This window comes from Elephantulus edwardii, unplaced genomic scaffold (genome assembly GCF_000299155.1).
Source record: "Elephantulus edwardii isolate Elephantulus edwardi_28Jun2011 unplaced genomic scaffold, EleEdw1.0 scaffold00113, whole genome shotgun sequence".
In the NCBI taxonomy this organism is placed as follows: domain Eukaryota; kingdom Metazoa; phylum Chordata; class Mammalia; order Macroscelidea; family Macroscelididae; genus Elephantulus; species Elephantulus edwardii.
Genome location: NW_006399863.1, coordinates 3,322,118 through 3,340,476, shown reverse-complemented (window position 1 = coordinate 3,340,476; position 18,359 = coordinate 3,322,118). Strand labels below are relative to the sequence as shown.

The 18,359-nt window shown below is 37.0% G+C and overlaps 1 protein-coding gene across 1 annotated transcript in view; it reads right to left on the bottom strand.

Moving 5' to 3' along the window:
* Window positions 1–18,359, bottom strand: part of DENND6A (DENN/MADD domain containing 6A) — a 56,817-nt gene that overhangs the window by 10,332 nt on the left and 28,126 nt on the right. Inside the window, exons 4-12 of the mRNA XM_006892285.1 lie at window positions 17,885–17,997; window positions 15,578–15,658; window positions 14,541–14,646; window positions 12,554–12,633; window positions 11,481–11,543; window positions 10,435–10,490; window positions 7,576–7,698; window positions 6,991–7,086; window positions 4,239–4,333 (exon numbers count right to left, since the gene is read on the bottom strand). Of these exons, the coding sequence (XP_006892347.1) occupies window positions 4,239–4,333; window positions 6,991–7,086; window positions 7,576–7,698; window positions 10,435–10,490; window positions 11,481–11,543; window positions 12,554–12,633; window positions 14,541–14,646; window positions 15,578–15,658; window positions 17,885–17,997 (813 nt within the window). The remainder of the gene's footprint in view (window positions 1–4,238; window positions 4,334–6,990; window positions 7,087–7,575; window positions 7,699–10,434; window positions 10,491–11,480; window positions 11,544–12,553; window positions 12,634–14,540; window positions 14,647–15,577; window positions 15,659–17,884; window positions 17,998–18,359) is intronic.

Below are 18,359 nucleotides of genomic sequence, written 5' to 3'. Positions count from 1 at the left end.
CCACCAGAGCTTTCTGCACTTTATAAAGTACTATAATTTGTTAATGTACCATTCTGTCCATTCCCTTGATGGTCAATGTGTTGTTTCTACCTCATGGTTATTTTTTTTCCCCAGTGTAATTTGTCTGTGTTTTTTTTTTTAAATTATAAACATAATTTAATAATTGGAACATGGAATGTACATAGTTATTTGTTAATTCAACCTCCTAAGTTGACAAAATATCTATTTAAATCATTACACAGCTTCAACTGCTGTTTTATGTATGAGGGTGAGGTTATAGAACAGGGAGGATTTTTACTTGCAATCCTACATAATTTGGTACTGATAAAAAAAATGTAAAGAGCGCACATTATAGTAATAGGGGTTTGTATAAACTTTTAACTTTGACATAATTTCAAAAATATAAAAGTTGCAGAGCAACAGAGTCTAGATTCTAATTGTGACAAATGCTCCAATACTAAAAGTAAACACCACAGACCTGTTGTTAGGTGCTGTCAAGTCAGCTCCAATGCAGCAACTCTATGTGCAGCAGAAGAAAACCTTGCCTGACCCTGTGCCATCTGCTCAGTACACATTAGTAAAACCATAGTACTGATAATGCAGGAATGAAACAACTACGTCCTGCTATCCAGAAGCTCATAGCCGAAGGTGCGCGGTTCAAATCCACCAGATGCTCCACTGGAGAAGGAGGGGCACTATCTTCCTGTGCCATCTGGATTCAATTTGATGGTATACAACAATTTTAAAACAAAAACAAAAACAACAAAAGCTCACAGTCTCCTATGAAGATAGACAAAGAGAAATGACAATACGGAAAGATATGTGGTAGGACAGAAGTGTGACAAGATACTATGGAGACACAGAAGACAGTCTTAGCCAAGGAGAAGTGGAAGAATGACAGGTTTCCTAAAGGAGATGATATGCAGGAGCCTCAGGGACAGGGCAGATTGTGTTGTGCTGCCAACTGAAAAGCTGGAACTTCTAATCCACAGGAGTAAGGCGATGTTATCTCTTCCTATTAAGAGTTACCTCTGAAACCTGATGGATGGCTACCCAAGGCTGGAATCAACTCAAAGGCAGTAGGTTTTCTAGTTTTTAAGAGAAACAAAAATTTATCCATGGGGAAGGAAGACTTTCCCAGATAGAGTTAAACTTATAAGCATGAGGATCATGTTGCTTAAAGAGCTAGAGACAATAAAGTTTTAATAGTAAGAGTCACCATTATTAAACACTTACTCTATGCCAATTTATGTTGATTGTGGGGCCAAGCAAGCTGAAATTGTTAAAAATCTCAATCTCTTCTCTATCTATCATGATGCTGCCAATTAGAATCTTTGTCTTCTTGATGTTGAGCCCAATTCATAATGAAGACTGCAGTCCTTGGCCTTCTACAGTAAATAAATGGCTTATGTACTCCTCAGTTTCAGCAAGTAAAGTTGTGTCATTCACATATCACAGGTTGTTAATGAGTCGTCCTCCAATCTTGATGCTACATTTCTCCTCCTGAATGATCTGTTCTGCATACAGACTGAAAAGATATGGAGATAGGATGCATCCCTGGCATACACCTTTCCTGATCTTGAAACATGAAGTGCTTCCTTGTCCCATTCTGAAGACTGTCTCCTGGTCCAAGTATACTTTTGTCATGAGCACAATCAAGTGTTCTTTGTGATTCAGCATAGTCAATGAAACACAGACATTCCTCTGGTACTCTCTGCTTTCAGCTAAGATCTATTTATCATTGGCTATAATGTCCCTAGTGCCATGGCCTTTTCTAAACCCAGCTTGGACCTCTCCAGAGTGCTGAAGAGCAATGATGTCAGTCTAGAGACTAAGGTGCACCCAATCCAAGCTATGGTGTTTGCAATTACTTGCTATGCATCACAGAGCTGAACAATGACCAAGGAGGATAGAAGAATAAATCAATGCCTTTGAGTTGTGATACTGGAGAAGAGTATTTAACATAACATGGACTGTCAAGAGAACTGATAAGTCTATCGTAGAGGGAGTGAATCCAAGCTGTTCCTTGGAAGCAAGGATTTTGAAGCTCTATCTCATACACTTTGGGCATGTTGCCAGGAGGGACCAGTCCTTGGAGAAGGATATCATGTTTGAAAGGGTAAAAAAGGACAGCACAGAAGAAGAAGAGATGAGATGGATTGACACAGTGACTGGGATAATGGGATTAGGTATGTCGGAGATGGTGAGACTGGCTCAAGACAGAGAAGGGTTCAGAGCTGTTGTACACAGGGTTGCTATGAGTCACAGTTGACTCAACAGCAAAACATGCCAATTTGGTCTAACCATATTGCATATATTAACACATTTAATCTTCAAAACAAAAATTTTTTGGTAATTTAGGTTTTTTTTCCCCCATTCTGGTAAAAGTTAAGAAAACAAATTTGTTTCCTATCTACCTATTTATATTCATTTTGTTCACTGTATTGGCTGCAGTTCCCTCAGAACAGCAGCACTCTTCCACTTCCTCCCTATGTTACTCATTTCTCCTGCCTCTCAGCTGTGTTTATTGGCAGATATTGCCCTTTTGGATTGTGCGGTTAATTGTTTGGATGAGCAGCAGCACTTTCCTCACAGGCCTGCTCACTTTATAGGCCTATCTATTTATTATTTGATTGAAAGATCGTCAATAAGACTGACTAAGGACCACAGCCTTGGGAGTTCCTGCCATCTCTATCACACTAACAAGTCTGACAGAGTTCATTTTACAATTTTGGATTCTGTTTTACAATTTTCTCCCACTCTGCTTAGGTAACACTCTGGTAATCCTTATCAGAGAAGGTGGGTTTGGAAGTCAGGTACCATCCAGTCTTAGTCTGACTAGTGAAGGTTGTGGTTCAAGTGCTCTGCTAGTCCTGTGGACTGTTTCCTTGAGTCTTTTGTCTTCTTCATTTCCCTTGGCTCTGGATAAGAAGAACCTAGTAGTTCTACCTTAGATGGTGCTCACAAGTTTTTAAGACCCCAGTTTCTACACATAAAGGAAGATGTCCAACACTGTGTTTATGGACTATGTTATAACAATTGATATTGATGTCCCCCAAGATGATGGTCTAAGAGTTTAGCAATTTCTTAAAAAGTTAACAGATACATTAATTAATGCTATTCTTCAACAATTTCATGTAACAGCTCCACAACCTAAATGCCCCCAAAGTCTTTATACAATGGAAAAAGAAAATGGGCAGTGTTGTATTATATTGCAATTAAACAAATGGTTTAGATTAATAGGGCTGAAACATGAACTAAAAGCATCATAATTAAGATTAAAAAGAAGAAAAAAACCTCACAAAGACTGTGGGTAATAAAAGTCAGGACAGGGGAGAAATGGCATGGAGACTGTGACGCTTGCAGAGTGCCACGTGTACGCTGTTTATCCTCCTGGCTGACAAAGAATTTGAGGTTTAAAAGGCTCTTCTGTCTGAGATCACACGGCTCTCACAGCCAAGGTGAAGTTCTTCCTCTTTCCTTTATTTCTCAAGGAACCTAAGCATTTCCGAGTAAAACTGAATGACATATTTGTAAACGCTATGTCTCAAGATGTTATTCTCTGACTCTACATACTCAGAGTACATTTATATTACTAAATGGAAATACCTGAGCATATTAAAAAGGAAAATATTAAAAAGATAACATCTTAAGATTCTTAACTAATGATGTGAATACTTTACAGGTCTCCACCATTTCAATGTAAAATTCAGGAATGTCCAGTGAGAAATCTAGGTTAACAAATCAAACAATCCTACCATAAGGAAGATATTGCATAAGATATAAATATGTCTATGTTTTCTTCTCATGAAAGGCACAATCTTTTGACCACTCCTTTATCCATACCAGGACCACAGAGGTACATTTTTCTCAGATGTCACTAAGAAATTTGTGCCAAATCTTGACTAATTTGTGCTTTCTCTAAGGTCTTACTCAAGTAGTGCCAAAAATATGTTTTATATGGATTTAAAGGCTCAAATTATTGAGGTTTAATTTTATTCAAATGTATTCAGTATTTACAACACTGTAAATGCACCCCTTATTTTGGGTAAGTGAGCATGCTGGGTTAGGTACCTGAGAACTGGTATAATTTAATGGGAAATTAGGCTCATCCTCAAAGGCCTTTCCTCAGGTGCCTAGTAAAAGGTTGCCTTCAATATAACTAACAAGTAACAGAGGGAAGAAATAAGCCTGCTCAGGCAAGTTACATAATAAAAACAGGAGAGTTGATACTTTACCTGCAGGTTTAAGGTCTCCTATTCGAATAATGTGTGGCCAGTGCTGGAGTGTTTTAGCAAAAAAAGGGTTGGTTACTCCTAATATGACTGAGGGCCTTCATAAAAACAAAAACCAAAACAGAAGGAGAAAATATGAATTAGTGAGAACTAATTTACAATTTATTTCTGAGTGAACATTACTGTTTGTTTGTTTATATTTTATTTTCTTGTTTGTGTGTGTGTACCATCAAATCAGATCTGACTGGTACAGGAGGAAATTGTTCCTTTTTCAGCAGAGCATCTGGTGGATTTGAACTGTGCACCTCTGGGATTGCAGAGCAGCCTCTTGCCACTAGGCCACCAGAGCTCGCTGAACATTGTTTTGAATTAATGTATTACATATCATCTATATGCCAACACAATTGGCACTAGATATATAAAGATGAAAAGACACAATCCTTCCAAGAACACTTAGGCTAGAAAGAACGGTTTACATACCAAATTATGATACCAGGAATCAGGAGACAGTGACAGTGGCATAAAATGTAATCACAAAGCAAAGCCTGTCTCTATCAGAGGACTGAGGGACAGCCTTATCAAAGAGATCATATTTGCAAAGAGACCTCAAAGGAGAAGTTTTACACCAAGTAGATAAAGAAGGTAAAGGTGATACAGAAAAAATGAACATTATGTACAAAGCAGTGAAGTGAGAGCTTGATCTGTTTGTAGAACTACAAACAGTTATGAATTCCTGGAGTACAAAGCAGGGATGATAGACAATCATTAAGGAAATGTTTTTAGTTACTGTGCGACTCACAGGAACTCTATGATTAATGGATCCAAACTTTGCCCTATTCAGTGCCATCCTCAACATCTCTGATACAATGTGTCAATGTATCTCTGATACAATGTGTCAATTCATCTTGTTGAGGGTCATGTTCTCTTCTGCTGCCGTTCCACATTTCCAAGAATGATGTCTTTTGACAAGACATCTCTCCTAACAACATGTCCAAAGAATGGTAAGTTTCACCATCCTAGAGATGAACTTTTAAGCAAAGGGAAGCCACTAGGGGGCTGCAGGACTGCCACATGAATGAAAACGTGAAGATCACGCTAGAGGATTCTGAAAATGCCCTACAAGGAGGGCAGAGTTAGGGAAAGGACAGTGGGGCAACAAGACTAGAAGCAGTAACACTGTAAAGGGAGCTATGGAGAGAAAGTAAGAAATGTTATGAGAGAGATTTAGACACTGAATGGACAAAATTGGTAAAAATTTTATTTAGGGCATGTTAAGGAAGAGAAATTTACAACAAGTGACGTTTCTGAAAGCTAAATGAAAAGTACTGCCACCTATGAAAATAGAAGAGGCAAAAGGTGAAGGGAGAGATTGTAATTGCTGCCATGTACCGTTGAGGTGGAAGTGACTCATCACTGATGACCCTCCAGCGGTGGATCGGAACCACCTTTGGGTTGAAAGCACACTTCTTTACCAGTATGCCACCAGAGCTCTCCCAGGGAGAGATCAGGGTGAGATCAGAAGAATTCAGTCTGAACATGTTTAGTTTAAGGGCACATAAAGATGACCATGTGGCAAAGTAATGAATAAACTAGATATACAGGTCTGGACCCCACAGAGACCTGAGCTAAGAAGTATTTCAGTCATCAGTCTCACTCAACCTATTGTCATCAGTCGGAAATGATTCACCGCTGACTCTCCCAGCAGGTTTGTAGAGGCTGTAAATTGTACAGGAGGAGATTGCACATGTTTCTCCTACAGGCCCAGTAGATAGATGTTTAACAAAGGTGATAGGTCAGAAAAGGTTGTACAGAAAGATCTCTTAGAACCAAGAATACAGTAAGAAAGAACACCGATTTTTAAGGAGTTGACAAAGAGAGGTCTGCAAAGGAGACTGAGGAACAAAGACAATGACCAGACAGAGAGATCAAGGATTCAAATACATTCAAGGTCAATAGCTTAAAGGCAGGCCAGAAGAACAAGACAAAAATATTTGCACTAGATCAGACAAAAACACCTTCACTGGGGGTGTGGAAGTCAAACCTTCAGGGGGCTGAGAAGCAACCAGTATACCAAGAAATACAGACAGTAAGCAGATTCACTGTGTTTGTGTTGATCTATGAGCTTACTTTATGGCAAGGGAGTTAGCAACAAAGAAAAAAGGAAGATTGGGAAGATTGTTCATATTTATATGGTGAGTCAACAAAGAGGGAAGAAAGAAAAGAAAGTTACAAAAATGAGAAGATAGAACTGATGCAGTATGAAGTTCTGAGATTAGGGAATAAGGCAGAATCAGAAGAACACGTGGAAGGTCTAATGACAAGACAAAGAGCTCTGGTGGCCTAGTGGTAAGAAGTTGTGCTGCAATCCCAAAGGCATACACTTTGAATCCACCAGCTGCTCCACAGGAAAAGGATGAGAAATCTCCTGATTAACTGCCTCTGAAAAACCGCCAAGGGCCAGCTATGGGTCAGTTCCGACTCAACATACACAATAACACCACAACAATAACAAGGTAACATCAATTAATGAGTAAAATCACTCAGACTCCTGACATCTGAAATTTTAACAGCAACTTTCTAAACTTTCCTTTATAAAAGTCACCTCCTGACAAGTACAAAATTAAAATTCAACTTTAAAGTAATTTCCAAAATCAGATCAAAAAATAATTTTGGTTGTGAAAGTTATAAAAATATAACTTGATAAATAATATAAAATTATAAATATGAGCAATAAAAATGATTTTGTTTTACTCACGGGGCTTGAGTACGAGTGGTGTACTCTTTGAATTCACTATCATGAATCGTGAAATAGGGCCGGAAATCGCTGCAGTATTTTAGTGGGGAAATACAGCTGTGGAGGAGGAAAAACACGTCACACAATGGACACAAAGTCCCACCTCAGCAATCATAAAACACCTATACAGTGTGGACACACCAGACAACTTGTTTCAATAAATGGTACACTCACTTCAAGAAGTTAAAAAAACAAATGGAAATACATAATGTATAATGGCAAATGGTAAGAAAAATGGATTTGGGGGAGAGCATAGCATAGAATTCTGGCTCTATCATTTCTACCTTAGTCTGGTTACTGAAAATGAATGTAAATAATATTTATGAAGTGTCAACATGAAAATAAATACACTTGGTATTCAGAATAACAAAAAGCAGGGTTCTAGCTCTCAGAGAACCTGAAATCTCCACTCTCACCCACAACTTGGTGCTGTTATGGACATAACCATTGTACAGGGTTAGTTATGTGTGGACCCAGAGCACTGATGTGAGTGGAAACCTATCACAGACAGGAAAACCTGCCCACAGCACCACCTCATAGACTCACCTAACAAGCGCCAGGACAGTTTCCGATGACTCTGACGGTGATGGCGCCATGACCACGAGGGGCTCTCCCAACAGTACCAACTCCCACAGCATCTGACTATGAAAGAAAACGGGGCAGAAACACCTGAAAGTAGAAATATTTCGTGATTCACTTACTTTTTTTGAATTCCTATATAATTATTTTAAAAGTATCACACTGATAGACATTCTTCCAGATGTTTTTCTTGATTTGACACACAAATTCACTGAGGATATGGTGATTAAAGCAGACCTAAGTCCCTTTTATCCACATAAAAATATCATTTTAGCTCTATTCCTATTTTTATAAGTCAATACAATATACTTGTGCTAGCTTCAGCAGCACATTTAATAAAACTGGAAAGATACAGAGATTAGCATGGCCCTCACACAAGGATGCCACACAAATCTGTGAAAAAACTGATACAATATACCGATACATGGGATAGTTAACAAACATGAAAAGTACATTAAAAACTATTTTACAAATGGTAGATCAGCACTGATTTCACTATTCTATTTTGAAACAAACAAGAAAAATTCATTTTCCAAAGGATGTGTACTGAATGTACTTATAAATTGATGCTTTTGATATATCATCTTATTTGACCAAACATCACTCAAAAATATTCCCTCTTTCAACCACTCTGGAAAGGAGTCTGGCATTTCCTCAAAAAGCTAAAGACAGAAATTCCATATGATCCAGCTATTCCACTGTTTGGAATACATATAGCCCGAGAAAACGAGAACTGAGACACAAATGGACACTTGTACACCAGTGTTTATAGTGTTATTTACCATCATGAGAACATAGAAAAAGTCCAAATGTCCAACCACAACTGAATGGATTAAGAAATTATGGTACAGTCACAAGACAGACTACTATACAGCACACAGGAGCAATGACTTTATAAATCACTACCTTACTTGGGAGGGACTAGAGAGCAATATTTTAAGTGAACTCAGTCCCATAAGGATAAATACTATATAAGACCATTATAAGGACATATACTGTCCATAAGTCCATTATTGTAGAATGTGTATGAGAATCCAAGTGACGGAGAGTGGTAGGGAGGAGAGGGGTGAAGATGTGGGGTGGGGGTAAGTGTTGGTTAATCACAGGGTACCACAATTTGATGGGTAGAGGAAGGAGTGGGTAAAGCAAATGGGAAAGATGTGGTGTGAAAAAGAATGTAAACGAACTCTGTAAGGAAAGCAGTACAAAACAAAAATGTTATTTAAACAAACAAATAAATAATTCCCTCTTGAGGAGGAATTTTCCTCCTCAATAAAGGAAAGACAATCTACCTTTTTTGTAAACTTTTGTTAAAATCATAATTAAAAAATGTTATTTAAAAAACCTCTCTCTTCCCCATTGTTGTTGCTTCTTTCCCTCCTCCACTTCTAAGCAATGATTAATCTGACTTTTGTCCCCATAACTTTACCTTTTCAGAATGTCATATAAATAGAATCATTCAGTAAATAGATTTTTAAATCTGGCTTCTTTTATTCAACATAATGCTTCTGATCATTAATACTGTCTATCAATGGTGGTATGGGTTTTTTTAAATTATTAAACAGTGTTCCATGTGTATAAAGGTACTACATTTTGTTTATCCATTCACTAGCTGAAGTATATCCAAGTGGTTTCTAATTTAATGCTGCTATGAATACGAGAGGTGGGATTGCAGAGCTCAGCTAGGATCCAGTATATAAAATAAATCTAGGAAATCACAAATCAGTATTTGGACAGCAACATCTGTAGTCTAAAAGTCACACACATATCACACACACACACACACCCACACACACAGACACAGACAGACACCCACCCACCCACCCAGACAAAAAAACCACCTAAACACTCTAAGTGTTTCCCATGACTCCAGCTCATATGTTTTAAGAGTTCAGCAACTGCTCTTTGACAACCGTGATTTGTCATGCTGGACTACAAATCAGAACCACCTGAGGAGCTGGAACCAGGGCACCGATGCAGAGAGTCTGATTCAGGCACTCTAGAAAGGGCACAAGTACTAGCACGCTGTCCTTTCTTTTTATATTTTTGTGTGTGTACTGTCAAATCGGATCTGACTCGTACAGGAGGAGATTGTCCCTCCTTTTCCAGCAGAGCATCTGGTGAATTCAAACTGCGTACCTCTGGGATTGTAGTGCAGCTTCTTGCCATTAGGCCACCAGAGCTCTCTTGTCTTTTCTTTTTAAAGTGCTAGATTATCTCTCTCTTCTTGAGTCTTGGTAATTTTTCAAAACACCAAAAAGTAAAGGTAATAGTGTAAAAATTTCTATATACATATGACTTAGAATAAGAAAAATATTTGGCCATTTTAATTCAACTACTTTCTTCTCACTGAAGTATTTTAAAATAAAATGTAATCTTCATGGTATTTCCTCCTCCAGCCTTTAAAATGCAACTCTCTAGAAAGTACATTTCTGTATATTACTGCAATATCATTTCACCTCAAATTGAACAAAAAGTAATTTTGTTTGTATCCTCTAATATCCAATCCATAAATAAATGTACTTGTCAAAGTGTTTAACATGCAACCAAGATTGGATTACTTTTTGGGAGAACAAAAGTGAAAATGTTGGAATTACCAGTATTGCAGTTATCAATGTAAAGTCTATTTGATGCTTATTAATTAAAATTTTCCCACTTAAAAAAAAAAAAGATTGGATTACTGCTTCATACTATGTGAAACCAAGTGACTATTTTCTTCCAGTTTTTTTCCACATCCTCTTTAAGAACATTCAATGCTAAAGAAATTATTAACACCAATATCACAACTCAAAATAAATACTGTTAATAAGGAAATGAAATATTCACCTGAAAAGATCCACCTCGTGCACAGTAGGCAAAATAACAGATATATTTGTATCTGCCTAAGAAATAAAGAAGAGATGAAATAGTAGAGGTGTCATAAAGAATCTTTAGGCACTGGTTTTTAAAATATGCTATTTATCTGGTGATCAATAAGCCAAGTTCCCCTGTCCTCCTTTATTTTTTTAATAAGTCAATTTAATATTTTGAGTTTTTACCAAGGTTATAATCACTCTGTGTATAATTCTGTATTAATCTTTGAGTTGATAGGCACTTTTTTTTCTTGTTGTGTACCATCGAGTCGGATCCAACTGGCACAGGAGGAGATTGCTCCTCCTTCTTCAGCAGAGCATCTAGTGGATTTGAACCATGCACCTTCGGGATTGCAACACAGCTTCTTGCCACTAGGTCACCAGAGCTCCCTTCCTTGTCCTCCAATATAAGATTATTTTCCTCTAAGAGGAGCCAGAGAGAAAAGCTTCTTAATCTTACCTACAAGATTTATTAGGAATGCTCAAGGATGACACACATTCCATGGAAAAAGCAATAATCTAGTTGTCAGCTATTGGCCTAATTCCCAACTGTGTATAATATTACACATATTATGTTCAATTTTTATGAAATAAAAAAAGAAAGTGCCAATACATCAATAAAAACATTTCATATGAAAATCAATTCTATTTACAAGCAGATGTATCTTCAGGGGGAAAATATAAAGTAATTATAATTACAAAATACATTTACAATAATCCTAAATACAAAAGTCTGCTGGCCGCTACACATAAGATGAATGGATAGTTTTGTTAAAACTGAAGCTTGCTGACAACAGACGTATTTTCTCTTTGTCCGCACAATTACTATATTATCATTTATGGATTCTCTAAGAAAGAGAAAGAAAAAAACACCAAGAAACATTGTCATTTACTACGAAATCTTTAAAAAGTTATTTAATGGAATATTTCATTAATTGACATAAAAACTGAAGTGTGATAGTAACTAGCTTAAGAATTCTACTGAGGAGACTATACATATGTATTGGATTATTCTCCTACCTGCTGAGTTAACTGCACCATTTGAGTTGTTCCAGGCTTGTCATGACATGTTGGAATCCGGACCTTAAAATTAAAAACAGGAAAAAAAAATGTGTTAGCTATAAAAGAATGTGTGAAAAGGATGTCTTTCTGCAATTTGCTAGTCCCACTACCCGCTAGAAAGCACACTCAGCCTTGCCTGTAAAGCCATAAACATAAAATATTCATCTCAAAATTAAAAAAAAAAACCCCTAAGGTCATAATCAGTTTTAGTCACAGGAGACAGTAAGTGAATCAAAGTCTCCACACAAAGAAATCATTAGCCAATCAAAGGCAAACACAATGAACAGGACATGGGCTTCATACTAATTCCTGCTCATGGTTCCAATCTTTGCTTTGTTAATGAAGACACACCCAAGATACTCTTTTCAACTTGCCAAATTTCGGGATAAATAACATAGGAAACTATGAGAAACCTCAACACAGACCTATCAGTACTACTTTTAATTATTTCCTGGGGAAAAGCAGAATGCAGATCCTACGGAAATCAGTCTACGCAAAGAAAGTACTGCCAAAAATAAGTGCAACTGGGTAACAGATTATAAAAGAACTGGAGTATATATTTATGCAAGACTTAAGAGCAAAAAAGCCAATCCATTTTTCCAAAACTATAGATGAGCCCTGGGATGAAATGCTTGGTCTGACATTAAATGCTACGAAGCTTCTTTAGGACTATGGACAAGTGACTAAACTCTCTTAATTTTTACTAATTCATACGCAATACTCTAGTTGAGAGACTTGTTTCTCAAGACCATAGATATCTAGAGGCATGACTAGAGTGGTGGAGTTGCACAAATCTACAAGGTAGAACTTACATTCCTGTTTATGATACATAACTACACCTGGGGTGAACACCATAGGATACCATGGGGCTGCACCTGTATACTACTAGTGACCAAAGGTTACACAACTGTTGTAACATCTACATCAATGAGAAACGAATGACACTCCACGTGATTAAAATGTTAACAACAAAGCCCATATATGCATTTCCTAGAGTTCTTCAAGGAAACAAATGAGGTGTAAGCTATTACCTTCATTACTACCCCCATGATGGGGAGCTGCAACGTTTTCCCTGGCACTGGAGCAGGCCATCGATCAACATCATTACAAGCTGGAAAATACAATTAAGTATTTCCTCAGTTCAAGTGTAAATATTTAAAATGAGGCATTAGGAATGAAAACTTCTATAACTGAAGCAAAACTATACTGGGAAGATCAACAACATAAGGCTGCATTTGCCCAAAAGCAAAGTTTGGAAGGAAGAAAGAGGCTTAAAAGATGGATAAATGGGCATAGGGAACTCAGTGAGGAAGCATATAGAATGCAGTTAATGTCACAAGACAAAATATGTATAAAATATTGAGTGGGAAACTAACTGGCTTTATAAATTTTTACCCAAATGTGTATACCCTATCTGGGAAGGATGGAGAGAAAAAGAAAAGTGATGAAACTACGTTACATTTCACTTAGACATAGACATATATTCTAGGATATAAACTGATTAACAGATCATCTGAAAACAACTATTTAAAGGGATATTTCCTATTTATTTATTACAACTAATATTAGCTATGAAAAGAATCACATAGCCAGTCTTTCTCCTATATCAAATAATACATGGATTTCTCTTCAATAGCACTACATTAGAATATTTGGACATTATGATTAATTCCCCTCACATACTTTAGCCATTTTGCTAGGAGAAGCTATTCCTTGGAGAGGGACATCATGTTTGGAAAGGCATAGGGTTGGCAAAGGAGAGGAATACCCCGGGTGAATTGACACAGTACCACCTCAACAGGATCTAGTGCGTCAGGAAGTGTGAAGAGGGCACAAGATAGGGCCAAGTTCAAATCTGTTGTTGACAGGGTCGTTCGGGGTTGGACTTGACTCAAAGGCACCTAACAACAACAAAAAACATCGTCCTAATAAATAGGCAACATCTTTGTTCTAAGAAAAAGGAGGCCTAGAAGCACAGTAGGGAGTTCCGATGGCCTCGTGGGTAGGGAGTTACGCTGCTAATCCAAATGTGGTGTCACTCTGGTAGTTCAAAACCACCAGTGGCTCCTTGGGAGAAAGATGAGCAATCTCCTCTAGTGTTATTTACAGACTCCAAAAACCCAATGGAGGGTCAGATAGGAGTTGGGTCCATATCAACAGCAATGAGTAAGTGAGTGGTAGCACACTGATTAAGCAATTAGTTGCTAAGAGAGAGGTGAGTTTAGAAGCCACAACCCCACTCTTTAGGGGAAAGATGGGGTAGCCTGCTTTTGTAAAGATTACAACAGCCTCAGGAAATCTGGAGGTAGTTCTACTCTGTCAGAGGGGGGTGCTCTTGAGTTGGAACTGATTCAGTGTAAGTAAGCTATCATAAGATGATAGCAAAAGATGTAATACAGTCTTTTTAGTGCTTGACTCAAGCCATGGTATTTTTAATTGTTTCCCATGAACGTGAAAGCCGAACGACAAATAAGGAAAACCGTGAAAGGACTGATGCCTTTGAATTATAGTGATGAAGACTATTGACTCCCATGGACTCCAAAAAAAACAAGCAAACAGGAAGTGGTAGAGCGAGAGTGTTCCTTAGAGGTAAGGACTGTTAAGACTTCATTTCATATACCCTGCAAATCTTTATTCGGAGGAGCCATTCCTTGGAAAAGGTCATCATGGTTGGTAAAGGACATCATGATTAGAGTCGATGAAGGGGAGGAAGACTCTCCAGATGGAGTGACACAGTGACTACAATGAGTTTAAAGCCCAAGAGAGATTATGAGGATAGTGTAGTTAAGCAGAGCTTTGTTCTGTACTGGTGTTGCTATGAGTTGGAGCTGATTTGATAGCATCTAAAATAATAACAACAGGTCAGACGCCATAAGAATTTAACACATTTCTCTTTCTCCCTTTCATCCTATGATTCTTAAATTCTTATCTGACATTCTCCTAAATCAACTTCATTTAACTACTCATTTATACTATTCCTTCATGTGAAGCACATAATTCACATAATTTTTAACTCACCTGCTTCCAAATAAGGTTCGCTCTTTTCAAAATACTCTGGTGCTATCTGTTTTAGCACAGTATGAAAGAAATGAGTATAAGGTAGTTTGCTGATCAAAACCAAAGACTGGAAGGGGGGAAAAAAGAAATAATGTTTTTAACTACTCAATGGCAATAATTTTCATTTGCTATTCATTTCTTGCATGAACAATCACTAACAAGCCACATCTACCTTAAAGGGTGGATGTAGAAATATATATAATTGCACATAAGATTGTTAAAAGGGAACAGAAAATTATGATGACAGAATGCAAAAGCTTAAAGAATAAAGACATAGATTATTCTAGCTCTCTACGAAAAAGAATTTCCTATAAACAGACTAATGCCATGAAACATTTCTAGAATCTAGTCACCACAAAGCTCTATCAGAAATTACCCAGATGATTTCCAAAAACAATAAATTGTGATCCTTTTGCAACTAAGAGCTGAAGATTGATATATTTTAGAGATCCATTATTAAATACTTATAAAATGAGATGTTATGGTTTGCTCACTTCAGAGAGTGGATAAAAGCAAATTCTATTTACAAATGACAAAAAGATTGTGTTCCTTCTATTTGGGATCAAATAATTATTTATTTACTAACTTTTAAGAAAGAAACAGACTATATTTTTAGGGAAAACAAAAACAGCTAAGAATGTAGCTAAAACCTATAGGCTCTTTTAAAAGATTATTACAGGCTTTCAACTTCAGTGGTAATAAGGTTACAAACTTTTTGTCTTTTTATTATTATTCTAAACTATCAAAACTAGGCAGACATTTTTAGCTTTTGACAGAGTTGATGTAACAACTGTAATTAGATTCTATTACAGAGATACCAGAAAGGCAAAATTCAGTTACAGTTCAAAATCCAGGAATAGATTTCCATAACTTAAATAAAACAATGATATGAACTCTGGTATCTTTAAAGGAAAGATAGCAAAGACTGCAGAATTCTCCGTTTCTACTTTTCTAATCACAATATAAAAAAAATACTCTATTAGTATATCTGAAGTTACCTTCTGAAAGTAGCCTCTTTTTAGAGTTTTATCTCGTACTTGGCGGAAATACACATATCCATAAAAATAAGCAGGATCCTTCTATGAAAGAGGGGCAAAATATATATAAAAATTATAATAACATACATATATGTATATATTTGTAGCCATAGTATTAACATTAGGTTCCTTTAGAAAGTTAATCCAGGTATGAGGAATACAAAGTTAGTTGTGCTTCTCGAACAAAATAGTAACTATTAATGCTAGGAAAAAACCTAACTTGCTAGAGGTGCACGGTTCAAATCCATCAGCTGCTTCACGGGTGGATAAATGAGGCAATCTGCTTACATGAATATTTATGGCTTTAGAAACCTGAAGGGACAATTCTATTCAGTCCTACAGGGCACTGTGAGACAGAATCCACTCAGGAAAACAGGGTCTATACACTTTATCTGGCAGCACCTTACTGTACAATTAATTTCCTTCCTGCAAAAAAAATTCTCTCACACATATACAGGTAAGATTAATAAAATATGTAATATATTAGTGCTTGTTAATGCATTGCCTGAAATATATTAAGCTCTAACAAACACTATGGGTCTTGATGGTGCAGAGTTTAAAGCACTTAGTCACTAATAAAAAGCTAGTTCCAACATACCAGCCACTCAGTAAGAGAAAGATATGACAGTGCTGGCTTTTCAACTCTATTCTAGTGTCCAACTATTAGGGAGCTTTGGTGGCTCAGTGGTAACAAACTGTGCTTCTAATACAAAGGTATGTAGTTCTAATACATTAGCTGCTCCGTGGGAGAAAGACAGGCAATCTCCCTCTGTGGAATTTACTGCCTCTGAAAATCTAGTGAAGGGTCAGCTATCAATTGGTTCCAACTCGACAGTACACAACAATTACAGAATTGTCTTATTGGCTTGCTGAGTCAGAGCTGACTTGATGGCAGTGGGCTTTGCTTATTATTAGTTTTAGTTAAAAGAAGTGTATAGCTATATTCCATGAGCTGGAATCTATTAGGTAGCAAATCACAAGAAATTTCAGTTAATCTTGCTGATTAATTATCATTACAAAAAGAAAGCCTGATGGAGCAGGGGTTAAACAGTCAGCTGCTAACCAAACGTCAGCAGTCAGAACACGCTTTGTCTGCAGGAGAAAGACATGGCGCTCTGCTCCCCTAAGATAAGAGCCCTGGAAATGACGAGGTGGTTCTGCCCTGTTCTACAGGTGTGTTACATGGCAGAATCAACTCTGTAGTAGTGACTGGTGATCTCTGTAAACCTTCTTCTGTCATTTACAGAAACAAGGTAAACTGTGAAAGTTGATTTCAGGCAAATGATGTCAAGCTCACACTAGATCTGGGGATAAGATATACAAATGGCCCTCATCAATTAGATGGAAATGTAGAGTGCTAGGGAGAGAAAAAGAAAGGTCAAAAAAAAAAAAAGAAAGGTCCCAGAATTAGCCAAATTGTTATAAATTATAATTAAAATAATTTTTCTTTTTTTAAAAAAATAAATCGGGGAAAAAAGACACCTGCAATTCAATTATTAAATCTGTAAGGATTACTTCAGTGGCTAACTTCTTTAACGCTACGTGGTATTTTCTAATGTAATACCATCCCAAAGGAGCTCTGGCGGTTTTGCAGTGACAAACAAAATTGACAAACCAAGGAAAACGGTTCAACTCTACCAGCAGCCCCGCAAGAGAAAGATGGGTAATCTCTCGTTTCTGAAAACCCAGTGGAGGGTCAGCTAAAACTCAGTTTGGACTCAATGGTACCTAACAACACCCCACATCCCTGTTTAAGCAGAGTTATTAACAAAGCAGAGGAAATTACACCTTCTAATCCATTTCTAGAATTCTCAATGGGATTATTCCATATTTTATAATATGTACTCAGTAACATTTTTAAAGTCTCTATAATTTACATACTGAATCCTTAAAAATTAGATTCACTTGGGAAATCTATCTGCATACTACAGTTAACAAAACAAAAGCAAAATATTTCTGGATATTATTAAAGGCAATTGAGTAACTGAGTTTTTGGTTTGTTTCTTTTTTTTAATTTTTTTTTATTTTTATTTTATTATTTGTATATACTGTCAAATCAGATCTGACAGGTACAGGAGGGGATTGTCCCTCCTTCCCCGGCAGAGCATCTGGTGGATTCGAACCGTGCGCCTCTGGGATTGCAGTGCAGCTTCTTGCCACTAGGGCACCAGAGCTCCCCTGAGTAACTGAGTTGTTTTTTTTTTGTTTGAGTAACTGAGTTTTATAGTTTCCTTTCATATGGACATTTTTCTATTACTACTTTCCAACCTTTAAGAAAACTGGCAAATCTTTGTCAAACTGATCCAGGAGACAATGCAGTGACATCCTCCGCCCAGAAGACTGACGAAATCTAAAACAAAACTGGGTATCTCCAAGACAACCTAATAAAAACAAAAAAAAGGAGAGAAATTAAGGATGGTTTAGCTTAACATTTGTTTATCCAGATTCATCAATTTGAGAGATGAATGGGATCCTAGCAATGATACTACCTATGTTTCAGGGGTGAAAAAGAAAACCTTAAGAGTTCAAGTATCTTGCTCAATGTCATGCTTGGCAGGTAAGACAGAGAAGTAAAGCACGCATCTTAGCTCCAAGTCCCATTACTCTTTTCTTCTATTTCATTTTTGCCTGTGTAATTAAAATTTTTTTACAAATTGTTTTCACATAAATTGACTTAAACCAAAGCTGTCAAACACAAAAGAACCAATACTATTTTTACTCATTTATACAGTTTTTAAAAAGC